Source organism: Cyprinodon tularosa, unplaced genomic scaffold (assembly GCF_016077235.1).
Source record: "Cyprinodon tularosa strain WSP-4 unplaced genomic scaffold, ASM1607723v1 ctg725, whole genome shotgun sequence".
In the NCBI taxonomy this organism is placed as follows: domain Eukaryota; kingdom Metazoa; phylum Chordata; class Actinopteri; order Cyprinodontiformes; family Cyprinodontidae; genus Cyprinodon; species Cyprinodon tularosa.
Genome location: NW_024039480.1, coordinates 196,671 through 217,321, shown reverse-complemented (window position 1 = coordinate 217,321; position 20,651 = coordinate 196,671). Strand labels below are relative to the sequence as shown.

Sequence of the window (20,651 nt, the reverse complement as noted above, 5' to 3'; positions counted from 1 at the left end):
TATTTTGATGAGGGGTTCTATACTGTAGATGCAGGGTTTCTAAGCAGTTTCTAAAAAGTATGGCATCCATCCATTACCAGACTCTACAATTCATTAATACATTAAAATTATATGCTTTAAGAAATGGCTTAAAAGTCCTAGAAACATTACATTTTCAGTCCTGGAAAGTGGGGAATGTGAGAAACGTGCAGGAACCACCAGTGGACAAGTCCTGATCTGGCATCAGGAGACACAAGGCGGGAATGAAAGAGTGAAATAGTGAACAACAACATAAGATCCAAAAAAATATTCTAGCGATTTTCTTGACAGAGTTTCAGCAGGGAGCAAATTTGGAAGAATCTAATTATGTTCTGATTGGCAGTAGCTGTTTCTCATGGAGAGCGATTGGTTTTACACATAAACCATTTTCTAAAATTAGTACTGAGATGGAATTAAAGGTAAAAATCTGTTAGTCTTGGCCATTAGTTACCATTATCTTGGAGATTCAGATGTTTTTTTTTTTCTCCACCACTGTTTACATTTGATAACTGCTGCACTTTAAGAAATAGAAATATCATGAAAGCTGTACAAAAACGAAATTCCGTTTTGTATACGCTATGCATACAACTTATATCTAAGTCTAAGCAGGAAAAACAACTGTAGAAACCTTGTTTCAATGCAGTGTGTAGAAATAGATGGAGGAGGGGGATTGCCGTTTTATTCTATGCTTCACACAGCTGGAAAAAACTGGTTGCTTCAACATTTTTTCAACAATCTCAATACAAGGACTTTAAACGGAATAACTGATTTTAAAACAATTGTTTGTTTGTAACAGCCTAACAAAAGCTGAAGGTAATGATGGAGGTATGCAAACAAAAAGGTTGTTTATCCCGACCTGTGGACACTATCTAGATGTAGCTCTATGCTCTAAATAATAATCAGTCAAAGCCAGGCTCTTCTGTTCTAATCTATAAATGAGATTCCCTGATTATTGTTACGGATAGTATCTACCCCTCCTAATGAAGGCACTAGGAATTGTTTGAATGTCCTTGGATTTTCATCAGTTAGATTTGACTGATGGCTGGATAACAGTTCTCCTACAACATAAGCCGTCTTACTGCCTGAGCAGTCTGGAGTCCCAGTGCGCGGCACACTGCTTGTTTGTCCTCACAGTCCTTTCTGAGTTTACACAGCTGAGTACCGCGGACAAAAGAAAAACTCTGCTGTGTATTGTCACGCCTAAACTCGCCACAGCAGTTATCTCTGCCTGCTTGATGTTCAGCTACCATGGGGACGAGCTTATTTGCTGTTACTGTACCTTACATCAAGACTATGCCAACTTTCTGACTTTTGATTCCAAATCTGCTGTACATACTGTACTAAAGGTAGAGATAGCCTACCCAGTATACAATGTTGAACAGCAGGAAGGAAGTGGGGAAGAAAACACGTGAGTATGCATCTAGTTCAAGTAGATCTATGTGGACTCTTCCTTTTCTCCATGTGCCTTCTTTACATTCTTCGAAGCAGCAAAAGAAACTCTGGCAGTCCTTCCCGTCCAGACACTCATAGTTACAGGGGTCCTCATACTCCTGCCAGTACATCGAGTTGTTCAAAGCGATGACGGTGTGAGGAGGAGGTCTCACGTCCAGGATAGAGAAGTTCTGAGAAATAACAGATATAAGAAATAAAAGTGAGAGCTTTGCCGCTGGTAAAATGCCATTTTACTAAAACAACACAAAGAGGATTGTCAGAAAAATGGACAGTAATTATTTTACAAGATAGTCTAAATCTGTAGCCCTGTATTCCTAATAAGAAGTCACTTTTAGACAAGCTTAAGATCATTTTTGCATGAATTTATTTGGGAAAAAAATGTGTATACAAACCCTTTTTTTGCAGTTAAGTGAAAGACTATTGCGCATTTTTAAAGTTTTAACTTTTAGTTCCATTTTACATTAGCTGAAAGTTAAGAATACTGCAGCCTAAAAGACATTTTTTGCTGGTGCAGCACAAAATTTAATGTTTACGTCTGGAGAGATCCCCAGAGGATGTGTTTTTACAATTTGGGATTTACTGAAGGGATTGACACTGACAAGATGATAAATTCCCACATGCACTAATGGTATGACATGGTACGATGTAGACTCCCTGTCTCCTAAGGTGGGCAGGGTTTATTGCTGTTTAAATGGGGTTGTCTCAGTAGATGAAAGGATAATATATTACAGTAGAAGTGTGTGACCACATAGGTAAATGTGACAATGAAATGTACGCGTCTTGCTCCTTTTGGTCATATAGATTCATTCTCCCCTTTGTGATGAAATAAGACCTTAGTCTAAATTAATATACGCTGGATTAAGTGATTTTAATTTTTACAGTATCTGACAGAAATATTAGCTTTTACAATAAATTAATCCCAATACAGTTTGCTTTAATAAATGTGCTTTTGGGGAGACCCAGATAAAACTGTGATACGTTAAGGAGATATAACCAGCAGTGTAAGAGGTCTGTTTTTTTTTGTTTTTTTTTTCCTGGCTTTCAGCTAACAGTATTTTTTCATGACTTGTGGCCTTTTACAATGCCAAGTTGTTTGGCTGAATTTAAATAACATAAATGCAGTAAAATGTGGACAAACTATGCTGACAGAGAAGGATGCCATCTTCCTGGTGGAATCATTTTAGAAGCACACTGAAAAAACTGAGCTAGAAATAGGTAAACATGTACTAAATAACGTTTTTTGCTTTTAATTTGAACAGGTAAATTAGATGATTTGGGAGTGAAGTGAGTATTTTGATATTGAGCGCTTGAAATAGAATAATAGTTTTATTTTTTTCACTTTTTAAAGATAAATCATCTTACTCCACTGACAAATTAACTTACTCAAATCAGGGGGAAAATACAGCAATTCTAAGAAAAAATGACATACATATATTTTATTTTTTGCAGTGTAGATTTTGCCTTTGGGTGTAGGATCAGAATCTAAAGGGTATATTTACCTTTTTTTATTTACTTTTGGGCTTTGAGGATAATTACTCAGTTGAGGCAGTAATCTCACCTATTATAGCACATTTTATACATATTAAATTGAACTAAACCATTTTTTATTATATTGAGGATTACATCCACCCTGCATTCTGTCTCTCTATATATTTTACCCTAAGCTTTTAGATTGCAGTAAAAACTTCAGTATTGTGCACGATATGGTGCTTTGATTAATTTTCCAAAACTTCTCTTTTCAAACCACGAGTGTAAAAAAAGATAGTACGAAGGCCAGTGCTGAGAAAGAGCAGAGGCTATGCATTTAATCAAACAACATTGTTGAAAAACTCCACTGAGGTATGTATGCTGTCAACTTGGAAAAGCAATACGAGCGCAGCAATGGCAATTAATGCAGGTGAGTTAATCAGGAGATAATGTGAAGCAGCTGGAGCAGAAGGACCACAGGGAGACTGAGGAAAAGAAAACTATTTCACATGAATGGAGCTGATCAGAGATGCAAAGAAACCATTATGAAGAAATAAAACAGAAAATGATGCTTAATGTATGAAGAACAGAACTGAAATAAAAAGAAATCAAATGAACTCCCACAACAACTTAAAGAATGTAAACATCAGGAAAATGGAAAAAAGAGAGACTAAAGATAACCTGAAAACCAAACTGATGAAAGAGAGGAAAATGGGCGGCCGTCTGTGAGTGAGATCCATTAATGCAGTGCAGCCTTTCTAATGCACCTCTGTCATCTGATCAAGTCGTCTGATCTCTAAGGTAAATGCTGCACATTCTACTTTAGAAAACCAATGCAGTATATGCTGTAGTTTTTGAGTTAGTAAATTTTTCTTGCTAGTACTCCGCAACACATCAAGGGTATTTCAATATAGGGAAAATTGATTTGACATACTGTAAGGGAAAAATGAGTCACAAAGCAAAGAAAAGAAAAAAACAACAACCCTGAAGTGAAGGCACCACTGTATATGAATGAAAACGGTCAGAGCAAACATACCAGCTGTTTAGCTTCCATGCAGCTGGGTCGTTGAATGCTGTAGGAGTAGTAGTTCAACGTTGCATACTCCATCAAGGCAGCGAAGACAAAGAGGAAGCAAACGGTGACAAAAAGGTCCATGGCGGTGACATAAGACACTCTGGGTAAGGATGTCCTGGCCACACTACTAAGTGTGGTCATAGTAAGGACTGTGGTTATTCCTGAAAAAAAGGGACAAAAAATCAAATGACATATTTGAATTAAAAATAATTTAACAGAAAAGAGTAAAAAAAGTAGTTGCTTTTAATAATGTCAAATAAAGCCTTTACAATCGCTTATAAAGCAGCATTTTTTAAAAGTACACTTTTTTTGGTTGATAAGAGTTTGCAGGTGCCATTTGCTAAAATTGGGGGAGCAAATGTAATTTCAGAGAACCAAGGAAAATACATTTGTCAAAAGGGGGCTTTTTAATCCTTCCCCTGGTTTCTCTCTAATATACTTTTTAAATCACTATTTCAGTCATCTCAAACATGCTGGCTGTTAGATGCCTGCCAGCTGTGATAAAGTCATTAATATGTATGTGTGGAAGGCACGATTATGTGAAGTTGGCCAGTTGGCAGGGGTTGGCCAAAGCCACAGGAAGGCCAAGCACCTGCTTAGGGCTACAGGGCAACTGGGGGGCCTCCAAGAGCAAGTAAAAGATATGGATTTGTTTTTATTGCATGAATATTTTTTTTATGATAACAAAATATATAATGTCATTATTTTTACTTTAAACAATAAAATAAATTTGATCATTTAGGAATTATTAATTATATATGAAAACAACAAAAAAGTTTAACTGGTCTTAGGGTTACAGTAGCTTGATGCAGAGATGAGAAAAGATCAGCATAAACTTCTCCCTGACAAACCTATCTTTGGAGAAGATGCTGGTGAAGATTCTCTGTCATCCAGGTTATAGTCATTCCAAAAAAAGTTAAAAAACAATCCACTGGACTTTGTTTCCAAGTGCAAGACGTTTTGCTTCCCATCCAGGAAGCTTTTTCAGTTCAAAATGTCAAGAATAGCGTTGCGTTCGAGGTTTTATACAGTAGCCCATCAAAGCCTTGTTTTTGTTTTGAAAACATGCAAATTGAAACAGATGACCGAGCCCTTTCGTCTTTGGAGAACAGAGCACAGTGGTCCACAGATGGAAAACCTTTAACATATTTGGATAGCCATATAGAAAGCCTGCACTGCAGTCACTGCTGAATCTGCTGAGAGGTGCATTTAGAAGCTCAAAATTATAAAGAACTGTTTAAGATTGTCTGTGACATAACAAAGACTATTTAGATTAGTAGTTGACCATATTAATTTCTGCAGACATTATGAACAATTTTTCAGCCTCAAAAGGCAGGAAACATTTTATAAAGAGTTGCAGAATTTATTATGGAAGAACTGGTTAATAAAAAATGTAGTCTATTTATTTTAGAGGTTTTGCGTATAGTTGGTTGTGATATAGTTTTTAAAAATCAAAACACAAAAAGTATATTTATTAATTATGTAATGTCTGCCAACATTTTAGACAACCGCGTGACACTTATGCTAAAAGCATATTTTGTGGGCATAGCCTGCATTTTTTGTTATTGTGTGTCATTCATCACATTGGTCTTTTTTAAAAATGAAAATAATTTAGTCATAACAAAAGCTAAGGTTAAGTAAACAATAAATATTATACATCATCTATCTTTTAAACCCAATGCACTCTATCAGAACAATATTAAGCTTCTGGGCCACTTTTTATGAATGAATTGTAACACTGACCAGAAGGAAGAAGAAGACAAAATGAAACATCTGTTACTGTTTCATTGACGTTCCCAGGGTAACCTGCTGGCCTCATCTATTTTAGACTGGCTTCTCACACTTCTCCTTTATCCTTTGGCTGCCACTGTGATTACCCTCATCTCCTTTCTGGGGCTGTGGCACACATTTCAAGGTTTTGCCATAGTGTGAGTAGCAGATGAGCATCTCAGAAACATCTATTCTAACAGACGTCTTAGACTAGGTTATTGCTTAAAAGGAATGTTTTCTTCACTATTACTTCTTGGAGTGTAAATAAAATGCTGCTACGGTTGAACTTTTGTAAACTCTCTTATTGCGTACATCAATTCAACATATTTTACCTTTATAATCACAAAGACCTAAACAATAACTAAACCCTAAATCAATACATTTCTTTTGCAAATAAACTTTATAAATTGGGCCTTGAGGATCCTTTTTGTATTGTTAATGTGCAAAAGTTTTTTTAAACTTTACTGGCCTTTTCTTTAATATTTTTGAGATTATGCAGAAAGAAAATGAGATCAGTCTAAGGTTAACACCCCGGTACTCGAACCTGCATCAGGTCTTGGACCAAAGCCTCTAAACATGGGTTGTGCGCTTAATCCCTGCACCTCTGCACCACTGCCACGCCCGGTAATATGCAAATTTGGACATGTCATAGTGCTGCCCTCTATTGGTTGAAGGGAGGATACTAGAGAAGTTAAAATGGTACAGCCTTGTGTAACAATAGAAATTAAATTTACCTTGGAACTAGAAAGTTGGAGTCAATCTTCCCAGTTTCCTGCTTGTATTCTCAATTGTTTGTATATTGCCAATAGGACCACCTTCAAGATCAGTAATAATATAAACGCAGCTGTACCCGTTATTCTGACTTCTGAGTCAAAATGAAAGGTTCCACCCATAAAATGTGTGTCAGTCAGACACTTTTCTCTTGCTTTATCTCTTTTGCAGTACCCATTTTGGTGACATTTTATTTAAAAAAAATGCCCCGTGGCAGAGTCATGTTTTTAGTTATCCTTTAAATTGGCTCATGTCTTTACATTCAGCTTGTAATCATTTATTGTCTTCTTCCTGCATCCTTATGTCATTGCAATAGATTCACATTGTTTAAAGCAGATTAAATAAATGTTTGTTTTTTGTGCACATGTAACTGGAGAATAAATAAGTTTAAATGATTTTCATGACAGTCCTGATAAAAACTAAATACAGCATTAAATGAGTAATTCAGTAGCATTAAGAGTCAGCTGTAGTGGTCATAACCCAACCTGAAACCAGTCCCCAGAAATGTGAGAAATCTGTTGTTATCCACTACAACGGGATTCCTTATTCCAGTCCTTAGGATTTGGTGCCCTGCACCTTTTAGATGTGTCTCTGTCTTTACAAGCCCAAATCAAATAGGTTAATTACATACGCTGGTGACGTTTCTCAGTCATCCAGGTCATAGTCATTCCAAATGTTAAAAGCAATCCACTGGACTTTTTGCAGAGACATAGACATGTATGGGGCATTTGTGGGCTAACAAAAAAAGTCAAACGACCCCCATTCCAAAGGGGTGGGACCCTTCATCCATTTCCATTTGCATGTTTTCTAGTGAAAAACAAGGCTTTGTTGGGCTTTCTTCAAACTTGGAAAAAAAGAGTCCAGTGGGTTGTTTTTAACTTTAAATAACACATGTTAAAAGTGCAGGACCCCTAACCAAGAGGACTGGAATTGAGGAACTCAAGCTCTAAATAATGGTGTGTTATAGAAGTCTGTTTGACTGCCCTATGGCTTTAGTTCAATTTAACTTTATCCCAAAATACTTTAGTATTTGAAATGATGGAGTAAACAGTAAGGACAAATTAATTTGTTTGATTTAAATTTAATTACAAAGAAGCTTTGCCCCTCTTTTTTTAGTTCTAAAAGGTTTTAAAGTTTTCATCTAGGTGTAGTCATTTTAAACCTAAAGGCAGCATTTCAACCAGTTAAAGATCATGGGTCTCATTTATCAAGGATTGAGTGGGATCTATTAGAAAAGATTGCATGTGCTCAAAAGCTGAAAACTGTGTACACAAAAGAAAATTCTGATTTATCAAACAACAAACTAGGCCCTCCCTGGTCCTTGAAATTCTGTCCAACAAGGTTATGAACAGTACTAGTGACAGAGGGAAGCCCTGTCAACATTCACTGGGAACAGGCCTGACTTAATGTTTGCAATTTGCCTGTATAAAACATCGGATCCCCCCTACTAAAGGGCCCCCGACTTCGTACTGCTGAACTGCCCCCCTTAGGGCATCATGATGGAACTAGTCAAATGTCTTCTTCAGGTCCACAAAACACATGTGAACCATTTGGGCAAACGCCCATTAGCCCTCGAGCACCCTGCAGAGGCTGTAGAGCTGGGCAACTTTATCACGTCCAGTAAGAAAACCAAACTACTCCTCCTGAAGCCGAGGTTCGACAGTCAGTCGACAATCAACCTTGCATAGGCCTTCCCACGGAGGCTGAGAAGTGTGATTCCTCTATAGTTGTAACACACCCTTCTTGTGCAGGGGAACCACCACCCCAGTGTGCCAATTCAGGGGCACTGTCCCCGAACTCCACACGATGCTGAAGAGTTGTCAGCCACGACAGGCCAACAACATCCAGAGCTTTGAGGTACTCAGGGCAGAACTCACCCACCTCCAAAGCCTTGCCACTGTGGAGTCTTTTGACAACCTCGGTGACTTCAGCCTGAGTGATGAATAAAACTGGCACCAAGCACCTTGCCTTTCCTTCCAACACATTAGGTGTGTCAGTTGGATTGAGGAGATCATCAAAGTGCTCCTTCCAACTTCAAAAAAAGTGCTCTTTCAGGGTCAGCAGCTCCCCACCCCAACTGAAAACAACATTAGCAAACCACTGCTTCCCTCTTCAGAGGTGCTGCACAGTTTGACAAAAAATTACAGTCTTTCTGCATGGCCTCTCTAAACTCCTCCAAAGACCAGTTTTTGCCTCTGCATTCGCCTGGGCTGCGGCACATTTTGCCTTGTGGTACCTGCTTGTTGCCTGGTACTCCATAGTGTAATTTAGCCCATAGGCTGAAACAACAGTCAGAGACCTACTCCCTGCTCAAAGGCGAAGGGATGCGACCCTCTCATCCACTGCTTTAAACTCTAAAATGGGACAGCAGAGCCCCCCAGCGAGGAGACATTCCACGTCCCCAGAGCAACATTAAGTGTACGTGGATAGGGTCACTGAGGCCTCCTCCTTTGACTGTCACCCAATTCTCTTTGCACTGGTCTCTCATGCAGCTGGTGGGCGCACTCGGGAATGGCCTACCGTCAATCCTTCAGACTGAGTCCTGCCAGGTCCCGCCAGAAAGAATCCGGCCACTGGTTGCTTGCCAATGAATCCCGACCTCAGGCCTGGCTCCAAGGTGTAGTCTCTGCTCTGCTTTACTTAGTGACATCACATGTCTCTCATTTGTTTTTCTTTTTCTTTTTTTGGTCATCATGAGGGATCTTTGAATTGTTCTGTGTCTGACCTGTTGCCCAGAGTCTGCTTGCCTTGGGAGACCCGTTCATGCCCTCAACAACACAGCTTCTGTCATCATCCAGGCACTGAAACCCATCCAACAGGTAAGGTGGTGGTTCAAGGAGGGGTCTCTGAAAATGTATTTCCTTCTAAATCTCTAGTTAATGTCTCCATCATGTGGAGTTCACAACAATACTTAGATGTTTAAACAAATCAGTGCGATTGCTTCACAAGCCTTTGACCATTGGAGAGAAAAATGGTGAGAAAACGTATAAACCTTGTTCAAACTTTGATTTGGAATTGATTCAGCTGGTTGATGAATCTTATTTTCTTGTTTTTGTTGTTTTTTCTTATTTTCTTGTTTTGACAGGTGGTCATAAAGTACCCAGCAGTACAAGCATATATCATAATACAGCTTTGAACCTGAAAAAGTGTATTTATGATTAACATTATGCATGAATTGAATTTAAATATCTTAAACGAATTATCATGCAAACTGGCTTCAGTTTCTCACCTCACCTCATCAGTGTCACCAACTTTCCTTGTCCTCAAATTCTGGCTACTGCTTGTGCTTCAATCAGAGTTGGTGTAAGAGACTACACATTTTCACGATCAGTTTGTTTTTGATAGATTACAACCTTTGTAAGGAGAGTCACTTATGCGCATTTAAGGTGCCATTGAGGTTACACAAGCTTAATAAATTAGATCACAGAAGTGGATCATCAAAGCAACTTCTTTGTTTTCCAGGGATTTTTGCTTAAATTTAGCCGCATTGTTATGGATCACAGTCCAATTACTCAGTGCAAATTGAGTTTTAGTCATTGGAATTATGGACTCACCTCTGACTTTAGAACATTTGATATTCACTGGGGTTTGACTCAAAATCTGAAAGGTCTCGTTGCTGCAAAGCAGATCCACATAATCAGTTCTCCACCACTGTTCTCAACAGTTGTGAACTGAATTTAATAGAATTATGAAATGTTTGCCTTGAAAAGTGTTGTAAAATATCTTCAGGGGTCTCATCTGCTCTAATTATTTTTTTTTCAGCTGTGTAGTTCATGTAAATGCATCTTAATTGTGCTGTGATTTCTGTTTCAGAAAGAAAAAAATGTTCTCCGGGTAATTCTTTTAAACAAACAATAAGATATGAGTCTTTGGTAAAGGCTGGAGGTTAAACATAATGCAAAGTGATTCCTGTAACATCGGAGATGGAGTTCTTTCATTTGCAACTTCTAAGCCTTACAGAGTCGTCTTGAGGAGAATATGAGTAAAAGGATTGCTAGCTATCTTAAATATTTTCCACTTATTTTCTCTCTGTGTAGAGTGAAAGACTTAATAGTTTGAAAAGGACCAAGTTCATTACTATTTTTTCTCCTGACATCTTTGCACACTTATTGGAAACATGTTACTAAGCTGCAGAAATTCCTGCTGGAATAGAGTTTGGCAACAATTTCATTTATTGTTTAATAGAATTCATTTGATTAGTAGCACCTGGATGCTAATTTGTCTTTTACATCCCAGGGAAGCACCAAGGGCTTTGCAGGTGTTTCCCAGTTTTTGCTGCACCTGCATGTATGAATGACCACAGACACCACAGCATCAAGGCACAAAACAACAAAGATATTGGCACTGAGTGATGGAACAGTTTGCCGTTCACTTCAATAACTGTTTCGTAAGAATGTAGGAACCAAAATCAGCCATTCAAACAAAAGGCTACATTAAAAACAAAGAAAAAGCAAAATCCTTTACCTGCATGAATGCCAATTGTTCTGCACAACAACAGAGAGAGCATGCACAAGAAAAAGCACAACATGACAGACAATGAATGACACACATGCCAAATGTCTTTGCAGTTTAATGGGACACGGACAGAAAATTCAGTGAAAACAAATTAGTATTTGACATGAGGGGATGATTGCATCCAATTTTATAATTTGGAAAATTTCAAAATACCTAAAGCTGTTCTGGCTGGAGTGGCGTCCTTTTTTATCCAGAAGGACACCCAGGAGAGAACCACGGTGAGTATACAGGGAATGTAAGTCTGGATGGTAAAGTAGCCCATTCTTCTGCTCAAGTCAAAATACACAGTCATCACTACGTAGTCACCTGTTGTTTAAAAAGAAATGAAGACAAAATCTTATCAAAACTAGCAAATTACAAATCTAATATTGAATTTTAAAAACAATTAAAAGCAAAAAAATGTGTAGCTTCTCTTATTTCACATCATCCTAGTAATCCTTGCTGGAAATATATTTTGAAGTTTATTTTGGTTTCAATGGTTCTAAATTTGTAAAGAAAACGCTTTGTAGAGTGAAGAAGCATAGATGAGTGTATGGGTTTAATCTAAAGATAACTTACTCTTTTCAACCAATAATTTTATTATTTTTTTTGGTTGAATAGTGTATATTGCCAATGGGACCACCTTTAAAACATAACTAGTGATTATTTTTCACTATTTATGTTTGGTTAAAATAACCAATCAGGTCAGGCAAATACTATACAGGCTGAAAACAAAAAAAGGATCACTAGAATCCATGGATGTCATTGTGTTATCGTTCTCCCCTTTTGGGAGTTTTTAGTTTTCAGTTTTCAATATCTTAGTAATTCTGGTTTGTTGATTTTTGGTTTGGTTTCCATTTTGTATTATATTTAAGCACCCTTTAGTTACTATCTTTTGCCCCCTTGTGACTGTCTCTTTTCCCCTAGCTACCTTCTAGTCACTTCAATCCACACCTGCTCCATACCTGATTAACCGAGTCATTGTTCCGTCTTCCATATAAACTCTACCTAGCAGTTCTTCAGTGCTGGTTCCTTAGCTGCTTTGGCTCTCCACGTGGATTTTTCCATGATGTTTGCTGTTTGTTATTCTCTGTATTTCTGGGTGTTTGCCTCAGTTTTTCATTAAACCTATAAGAACTCATCTCTGCTTCACTCACCTCTGCATTTGGGTCCTCAAGCAACCGCACCCCCCACGGTGACACAATGAAAACCAAAAAGCTTTTGTTAATCAATTCTTTGAAGTTGTGCTCTGTACTCTGGTGAATATTTATGGTGGGTTTGGTTACTTTTACTGTCAGGATATATTCACTCTACAAAACAGCCAGATGGGATATTCCTCGTGTTGCATAATTGGCTGTATTGAATTATAGGAGAGACAGAAAACATTCATTCAGGCAATAAATTGGACTGGCCTTGGACAATTATGAGGAGGCAAAGGTGACAGCAGAGAGACAAAATGAAAATGTTTGGAGAAAACATTAAGATAACTGCTAAAATAGCTACAATGCCAAAATAATAAATAATGCAATTATAAACAAGCTGTAACCCTTTATCTCTGATGGTATTCAAATGCTGAGGACAGTAAAATCTATTTTTCTTTTTCAGCAGGGACTTCATCATAATATTGTTTGAGAAAGACTTGAATATTTGGTAGGAATTAAAGGAACAGCTCTAGACTGGTTTAAATCTTATCTATCTGATTGATTTCAGTTTGTTCACATTAATGACAAATCTTCCACACGCTCAAGGGTCACCTGTGGAGTACCACAGGGATCAGTGCTAGGACCAATTCTCTTTACTTTATACATGCTCCCAATCGGTAGAATTATTAGACAGCATGGGATTAATTTCCACTGTTATTCTGATGATACCCAGCTATATCTGCCTATAAATCCAGATGAAGCTAACCTATTACATAGAATACAGGCATGTCTTGAAGACATATAAACCTGGATGACTATTAACTTTCTCCTTCTGAATGCAGACAAAACAGAAGTTATAGTCTTTGGACCAGAGTCTTTGAAAAATAAGCTGATTAGCCAGTCATTTCATTTGAATAGGATTAAACTGATTTCAGATAATAAAGTAAAAAATCTTGGTGTTGTTTTTGATCAGGACCTATCATTTAAATCCCATATCAAAGAGGTTTCTAGAATTTCCTCATTTCATCAGCGGAATATTGCAAAAATTAGAAATCTCCTGTCCAGGGGTGATGCTGAGAAACTAGTCTATGAATTTGTTACTTCAAGGCTGGACTATTGTAATTCTTTACTATCAGGAAGTCCACAAAATGTAGTTAAAAGCATTCAGCTGATCCAAAATGCTGCAGCCAGAGTTCTGATGAAAATTAAAAAGAGAGATCATATCTCTCCTATCCTGGCTTCTCTTCATTGGCTTCCTGTTAAATCCAGAATAGAATTTAAAATCCTCCTTCACACATATAAAGCCTTAAAGGCACACTATGCAACATTTTTCAGTTAATTAATGTGTTCCATAACGTTTTGGATGATTAAATGAGTCATTTCAGGTTGAACAAAGGTATTCTCGGCCGCCCTGGTGGTCTGTGTGGGAAATACTGCACTTGCAATAGGGGGTTTTCAGTGACGTCACTGGCCAGCTCCCGGTCCGCCATCTTGGGTGGCATATTATCGTATATTAAATATATCAAAAACCCACGTGGTCTGAAGATCCACCAGACCAAGATGAGATGTGTGCGGACGGAGCAAGTGTCACAGCGCGCAGGGATCCCCCCTGGTGAGACGCAGGAGGAGCTAGGCCTGGAGCCAAACCATAGTGCCCAGAACCTCCAAGTGGTACAAGCCCCAAACCCACACAGACCACCAGAACATCGTCGGGTTAGATGGCCCAGAGCTGATAGGGAGTACGAGTGGCGCCAGTTTGATGAGGACACCGACTCCATCTTAGAAGCAACAGCCAAGGGGGAAGTCGATCGGCGTCTCCAGACCATGACCACCATCATCATCAGCATGGGAGCTGAGAGATTTGGCCTGGAGGAGAAGAAATCAGGGAGATTGCCCTACACCATGAGCAATCGAGCACACAAGATCCACCAGCTCAGGAAGGAGCTGAGGGTCCTGAGGCGGCAGTTTAAGCAGGCAAGAGAGGAGGAGAGGGGACCGCTCTCAGAGCTGCGCAACATACTTCGAAAGAAGCTCCTGACTTTGAGGAGGGCTGAGTGGCATAGGAGAAGAAGGAAGGAAAGAGCCAGGAAGCGCACTGCCTTTCTAGCAAACCCGTTTGGGTTTACGAAGCAGCTGCTGGGGCAGAAACGCAGTGGTCAACTTACCTGTTCCAAAGCAGAGGTCGACCATCACCTGGCTGCAACCTATGGAGATGCATCCAGGGAGCAAGACCTGGGAGACTGCCAGTCCCTGATTGACCCACCAGCACCAACAGTGGACTTCAATGGGAGGGAGCCCAGCTGGAAGGAAATCCAGGAGGTAGTCAAAAAGGCAAGATCAAGCTCAGCCCCCGGACCTAGTGGGGTACCTTACAAGGTGTACAAGAACTGCCCAAAATTACTCCACAGGCTCTGGAGGATTTTGAAGGTAATCTGGAGGAGGGGAAAGGTTGCCGAGCAGTGGCGATTTGCAGAAGGTGTATGGATTCCGAAGGAGGAAGGGTCTACAAACATCGATCAGTTTAGAACCATCTTCCTGCTCAGTGTCGAAGGGAAATTATTCTTCAGCATTGTGGCAAGGCGTCTAACTGACTACCTCCTCAGGAACTCCTACATTGACACCTCGGTCCAGAAGGGAGGGATCCCAAAGATACCAGGGTGTCTGGAGCACAATGGTGTGGTCACTCAGCTGATCAGGGAAGCCAGAGAGAGCAAGGGAGACTTAGTCGTGCTGTGGCTGGACCTTGCGAACGCATATGGATCCATACCTCATAAGCTCGTCGAGCGGACACTGTGCCGCCACCATGTCCCAGCTAAGTTCAGAGACCTCATTCTGGACTATTACAACAGGTTCAGTCTGAGGGTTGCAGCAGGATCCATAACATCGGACTGGCACAAGCTGGAGAAGGGAATCATCACCGGATGTACCATTTCAGTGATCCTCTTCGCACTTGCTATGAACATGCTGGCGAAGTCCACCGAGGTTCAGTGCAGAGGGCCCCTAACCAAGTCTGGTGTCAGGCAGCCGCCCATCAGGGCCTTCATGGACGACCTGACCGTGACAACGTCAAATGTCCCAGGGAGCAGGTGGATCTTGAAGGGGCTGGAAGAACTGACCACCTGGGCCCGCATGACCTTTAAGCCCGCTAAATCGAGATCCCTTGTGCTAAAGAGAGGAAAAGTCATCAACAAATTCATCTTTACACTTGGCGGCACCCAGATACCATCCATCACCGAGAAGCCGGTGAAGAGCCTGGGGAAAGTTTTCAACTGCAGCCTGAGAGACACAGCAGCCATCAACGCGACCAGTCAAGATCTGGAGGCTTGGCTAGCTACTGTGGACAAATCAGGTCTACCTGGCAAGTTCAAGGCCTGGGTGTACCAACATGGCATCCTTCCAAGGATTCTCTGGCCCCTCCTGGTGATTGAGGTCCCAATCTCCACAGTTGAGGGCTTTGAAAGGAGAGTCAGCAGGTTCCTGCGGAAGTGGCTGGGTGTACCACGGAGCCTGAGCAGCATCGCCCTATACGGAAAGAACAACATGCTGAAGCTCCCCTTCAGCAGCCTGAATGAGGAATTCAAGGTGAGCCGAACTAGGGAGGTGCTGCAATACAGAGAGTCATGTGACCCAAAAGTCTCTCAGGCTGGTATCGAGGTCCGGACGGGGCGGAAGTGGAGGGCGGCAGAGGCTGTGGAAGTGGCGGAGTCACGGCTGCGGCACAGGACTTTGGTGGGGACAGTGGCTCGGGGAAGAGCAGGCCTTGGTAGCAGCACAACACCTTGCTGCGGGAAGGCAAAGGAGAAGAGGAGGAGAATGCTGCTCCAGGAAGAAGTGCGGGCAGCAGTGGAAGAAGAGCGGTCCGGCAGGGTGCTTGGAATGCGGCAGCAGGGAGCCTGGACGCGATGGGAGCAAGCAGCAGAGCGCAAAGTCACGTGGACTGAGCTGTGGAAAGCCGAGCCCCAGCGCATAAAATTCCTGATCCAGGCTGTATATGACGTATTGCCAAGCCCGTCTAACCTGTTCTGTTGGGGGAAGGTGGAGTCACCAGCATGTGCCCTGTGCCAGAAGAGAGGGACCCTGGAGCACATCTTGAGCTGCTGTCCGAGGAGCCTGAGTGAGGGGCGCTATCGCTGGCGTCATGACCAGGTCTTGAAGGCCATAGCGAACTCCATCTGCAGTGGAATAGCCCACTGCAAGCGCCTCCGCCCAGCGAAGAAGGCTATCTCCTTCATCAGAGCTGGAGAAGGACCACCAGCTGTTGCCAGGGTCTCTTCCTCTGGCCTGCTCGCAATGGCACAGGATTGGGAGCTGATGGCAGACTTGGGGAAACAACTGAAGTTCCCAGAAAATGTGGCCATAACATCACTAAGGCCAGACGTGGTGCTGACCTCAGCAACATCGAAGCAGGTTGTGCTTCTGAAGCTCACGGTCCCTTGGGAAGACCGCATCGAGGAGGCGAACGAGAGAAAGAGGGCTAAGTACAGCGATCTGGTGGAGCAGTGTCGGCTCAATGGGTGGCGAGCAAGGTGCGAGCCTATTGAGGTGGGATGCAGAGGGTTTGCTGGCCAGTCCCTCTGCAGGGTGTACAGCATGCTGGGCATCACAGGGGCCAGCAAGCGAAGGGCCATCAAGGAGGCCACAGAGGCAGCAGAGGTTGCCTCGCGGTGGTTGTGGATCAGGAGAGGAGATCCGTGGGTAGGGTAGCGCTACCTGGACACAAGCTGGGGTCTGATCAACCCTGGCTGGGTCGCCTGGAGGAGAGTGTATGATGTTTGAAAGACCCGAAACACTCTATGATACCAGGTAATATCACTGATGATGTGTCCAGGTTGCATCACTAGTTGATGTATGTACGAAGAAGTCATGTCGCGAATGGATAAGTACGCCAGCACGCTAGAGCCACCAGATCATGGAACATATCTGAGGAAATGTTCCGTGATCGACCATATGGACCCCTATGCCCTCCACGGTGCCTTGTTTAGCACTAATCCAGATGATTGGCCAAATGTAGAGCACGGTAACATAGTTCATTACCCGGTGTTCAGTGAAAACCCTCTGCACACTCTGGAGGAAACCAGTTCACATCTGGTTGGGTACGAGATGTAGAAGTGATGTACATGAAGGAAATCGCCATCATACGTGGACGGGTGAGTTTTAATAAGATGGTAAAAATGTAAACAATCCGACGCAGGGCTCGCTATGCTAGGTGGCTAACGGCCGGCGGTGCGCGAACAGTTCCAAAGCTACAAGTCCTTGGAGTCTCATGTGCAGTTTACGAATGGATGGGTTCAGGAGCTGCAGCTCATAAAGCCAGCAAACAGTGCTAACCGTTAGTGCTAACAACCACTCAGGCATGTAATGTACTTTTAACTAGCTGCTATGTGTTTCAAAGGTTTGGTTAGTAACGTTAACTGCCAAACCTCCCTAAACCCTCCGGGTTTCTCACATATTTGAGCCTTTTCCCGCTGGTTGAAATCAAGTTAAGGTGAAATTAATCAAATTAAAACACGGCAGAGAGAGGGAGTCCAGTACGCGGTGGTCATAGGCAGTAGTCTGAGTAGCGGCGGCGGAGACGGTCAACATTGCGGCCACGGAAAGTAATACGTCATGACGCCCAAGCCCTATTATTAATATATTCTTACATGTTTTAAATGCTTGACAGTTAATTACCTGTGACAAAGTGAGCACTGCAGACTCTGGCGTGTTCCAGCTTAACACCGTCCAAATCGGACCTGGATATCCGTGTCAGCCATAGGTGACGGCGTTGTTCAGATAGCTGTTTTGTTTTTTCACATTGATTCACGATTACGGCTGGTATGCGATAGAAAGAGCGTTGATCTCCACCTCCACGGGCCGTGCAACCAACAATTACACACGATTTCACCATTTTTCACTGTCAATACTGCCTAAGGCTGCCACCCAATATGGCGGACGCGCTGAGTAGTCACGTGAGCGCGACGTCACATGAAAACCCCCTATTGCAGGAGCACCGACCCGCACCCACAGGCTCAGAAGTCTCGCGAGAGTCAGTCTTGCTTTACGGCGAGAACTGTTACACCCCCCAGTTAAAAGCATGCTTGTTGCTAGCAGAGTGGCGATCTTTGTGCAGTTATGCTACGTTCACATCGGACGCAGCAAAATCGCGTCTGCTGCTTCATTTTTGCTGCTTGTACCAGTTAGTTCTGACGCGCGGCTGAAGCAGCTTTGCTGCTCTGGCTGCGCGGTGCAAAAGTGTGTCTGACGCACGTTGGGCGGAGCTTCACTATCCTTTCTCTGCCTTGCAGCTATATTTGCTGTGATCAGTGGGAATAAAGTAGTTTTAATATGTGTTTAAGTGAGAAAATACACCTGAAAACGTAATCAGTGCAGTCAGTTCATTCAGATTATCATCCTGCCTTCAATATTTTTTCTGTCGGAGCCGCTCAGACCCCCACATACCAGCGGTGTGCCGACAGTAGGAAACCCTTCATCAGCAGCCTCTGGCCGGGTCGCCTCCTCGCGGTTCACCGCGGCAGCTGGTAGGTGTTTTTCATCTAAATAATTCAAACTGCAGGCAGCAGGATAATAAAAGCCAACATATTCTGCCGGCAGATTTCTGCATTTTAAGTTAATTTAGGCGTCAATAAACTGTTTAAGAGGAGTGATCATAGCGCTCTGATCATCAGCGCTGTGTCTCTCTCCCTGCGTCAGATGATTAAACGCGCCCGACGCGCTGCTTCAGCTGCTCAGACGCGCTGCGCCTGCTGCTCAAAACGCGCCGCGGGACCTTTTGCTGCGCCTTGACGCGCGTCAACCATTGACTTTGCATGTAAAATCGCTGCTTCTGTCGCGCCAGCTGCGTTCGGTGTAAACGTAGCATTAGTCATTCGTTGCGTTCGCCTGTCTGCTAAGCTCAAAACAACCGCGCCTGGCTTGACGGAGAAACCAGGAGAACAGCTGTGCATATTTACGACAGTGCACTTTTACTTTCGCCCTCTGGGGGGAGCCTCGCTGGAAAATCAACACCGGTTGCATAGTGTACCTTTAAATGGCCAAGCTCCATCTTATATCAGAGATCTGATTGTTCCTTATATTCCTAACAGAGCACTTCGCTCTAAATCTGCAGGTTTACTAGTGGTTCCTAGAATTTCTAAAAGTAGAATGGGAGGCAGATCTTTTAGTTATCAGGCTCCTCTCCTGTGGAACCAACTACCAGTTTTAGTCTGTGAGGCAGACACCCTGTCTACTTTTAAGGCTAGGCTTAAAACTTTCCTTTTTGATAAAGCTTATAGTTAGAGTGGCTCAGGTTATCCTGAGCTATCTCTATAGTTATGCTGCTATAGGCTTAGACTTCTGGAGGACATAGGGACCCCCATTTCATCATTCTGCTTCATTCTCTCTCTATTCTCCTATTCTGCAGAATCTGTTAGTTAAATCTCTAACCTTCTGCTCTCTCTGCTTTTCCTCGAGAGTAGCTTTGCCTCGTCTGTTCCTGTTTGGCTGTGATGCCATCCTGGAGAGAAATATCAGCTGTGCTGCTTCCATCAACACCCTTGTTTATAGATGCCTGTTTTCCAGTGTGGTCCTGTTTCTCTGACCGTGACTGGCTGGATGTGCTCTGTTCATCCTCTGACATGGGAGCAGGCTCCTAGCTCATCTGCATGGCTGTGTGTTTCCTGAACAGGGCCTCCTTTTAAAGTTGCTTTTTGTGTCTCTGTTTCTGTCTCCTTGAACCCCAGTCGGCCTCGGCAGATGGCTGGTCAAACTGAGCCTGGTTCTGCTGGAGGTTTCTTCCTGTTAAAAGGGAGTTTTTCCTCTCCACTGTCGCTACAAGCATGCTTAGTGTGAGGGATTGCATTCAAATCAATGAGTCAATGCAATCAACTGGTTTTCCTTAGATAGAAAACTTTGAATCAATTTGACTGTATGAGCTGGTGAACTGGAAAGTGCCTTGAGATGACATGTGTTGTGAATTGGCGCTATATAAATAAACTGAATTTAATAGCATTGAATTCCTCTATTTAAGTGATCCTGGTGCCTCATTTGGTCTGATATTTCTTCTACAAAATTTTAAACTTCATGTTTTTGGTTTAGAGGTTAGTTTACATAGATTTATACAGCATACTAATAATTCTTTAAACTTCAAAGGATCTGTTCATTCCAATGAAGTAAAATGAAGAACTGGCAGTTAGCAGATACAATCTTATGCATGTCAACATTGATTAGAAAAGCCTTTTAAGGTTGTAGGTGAGGAACTGTCCGACTTTACCTGCTGTCGTCTTTATTATGTCTGTGGTGTTTCTCAGGCCCGTGAAATCAAACTGGTACAGACGCCAGGATTTCTGGTCAGCCGCCTCCACAGAGTTCTTCCTCCACTTGTAAATCATTTCATCTTGTGAGTATCCGTCTGGAAATAAACGAGAGCATGTGTGTTTGTGACCTTTGGCACTACATGGCACATCTTAATGACTGATACTCCATGC

The 20,651-nt window shown here is 42.1% G+C and overlaps 1 protein-coding gene across 1 annotated transcript in view; it reads right to left on the bottom strand.

Moving 5' to 3' along the window:
* Positions 1–492: 492 nt before the first annotated feature.
* Positions 493–20,651, bottom strand: part of LOC119772690 (gamma-aminobutyric acid receptor subunit gamma-3) — an 82,700-nt gene continuing 62,541 nt past the window's right edge. Inside the window, exons 6-9 of the mRNA XM_038269229.1 lie at positions 20,438–20,575; positions 11,222–11,374; positions 3,974–4,173; positions 493–1,640 (exon numbers count right to left, since the gene is read on the bottom strand). Coding sequence (XP_038125157.1) covers positions 1,359–1,640; positions 3,974–4,173; positions 11,222–11,374; positions 20,438–20,575 — 773 coding nt within the window. The 3' untranslated portion in view covers positions 493–1,358. The remainder of the gene's footprint in view (positions 1,641–3,973; positions 4,174–11,221; positions 11,375–20,437; positions 20,576–20,651) is intronic.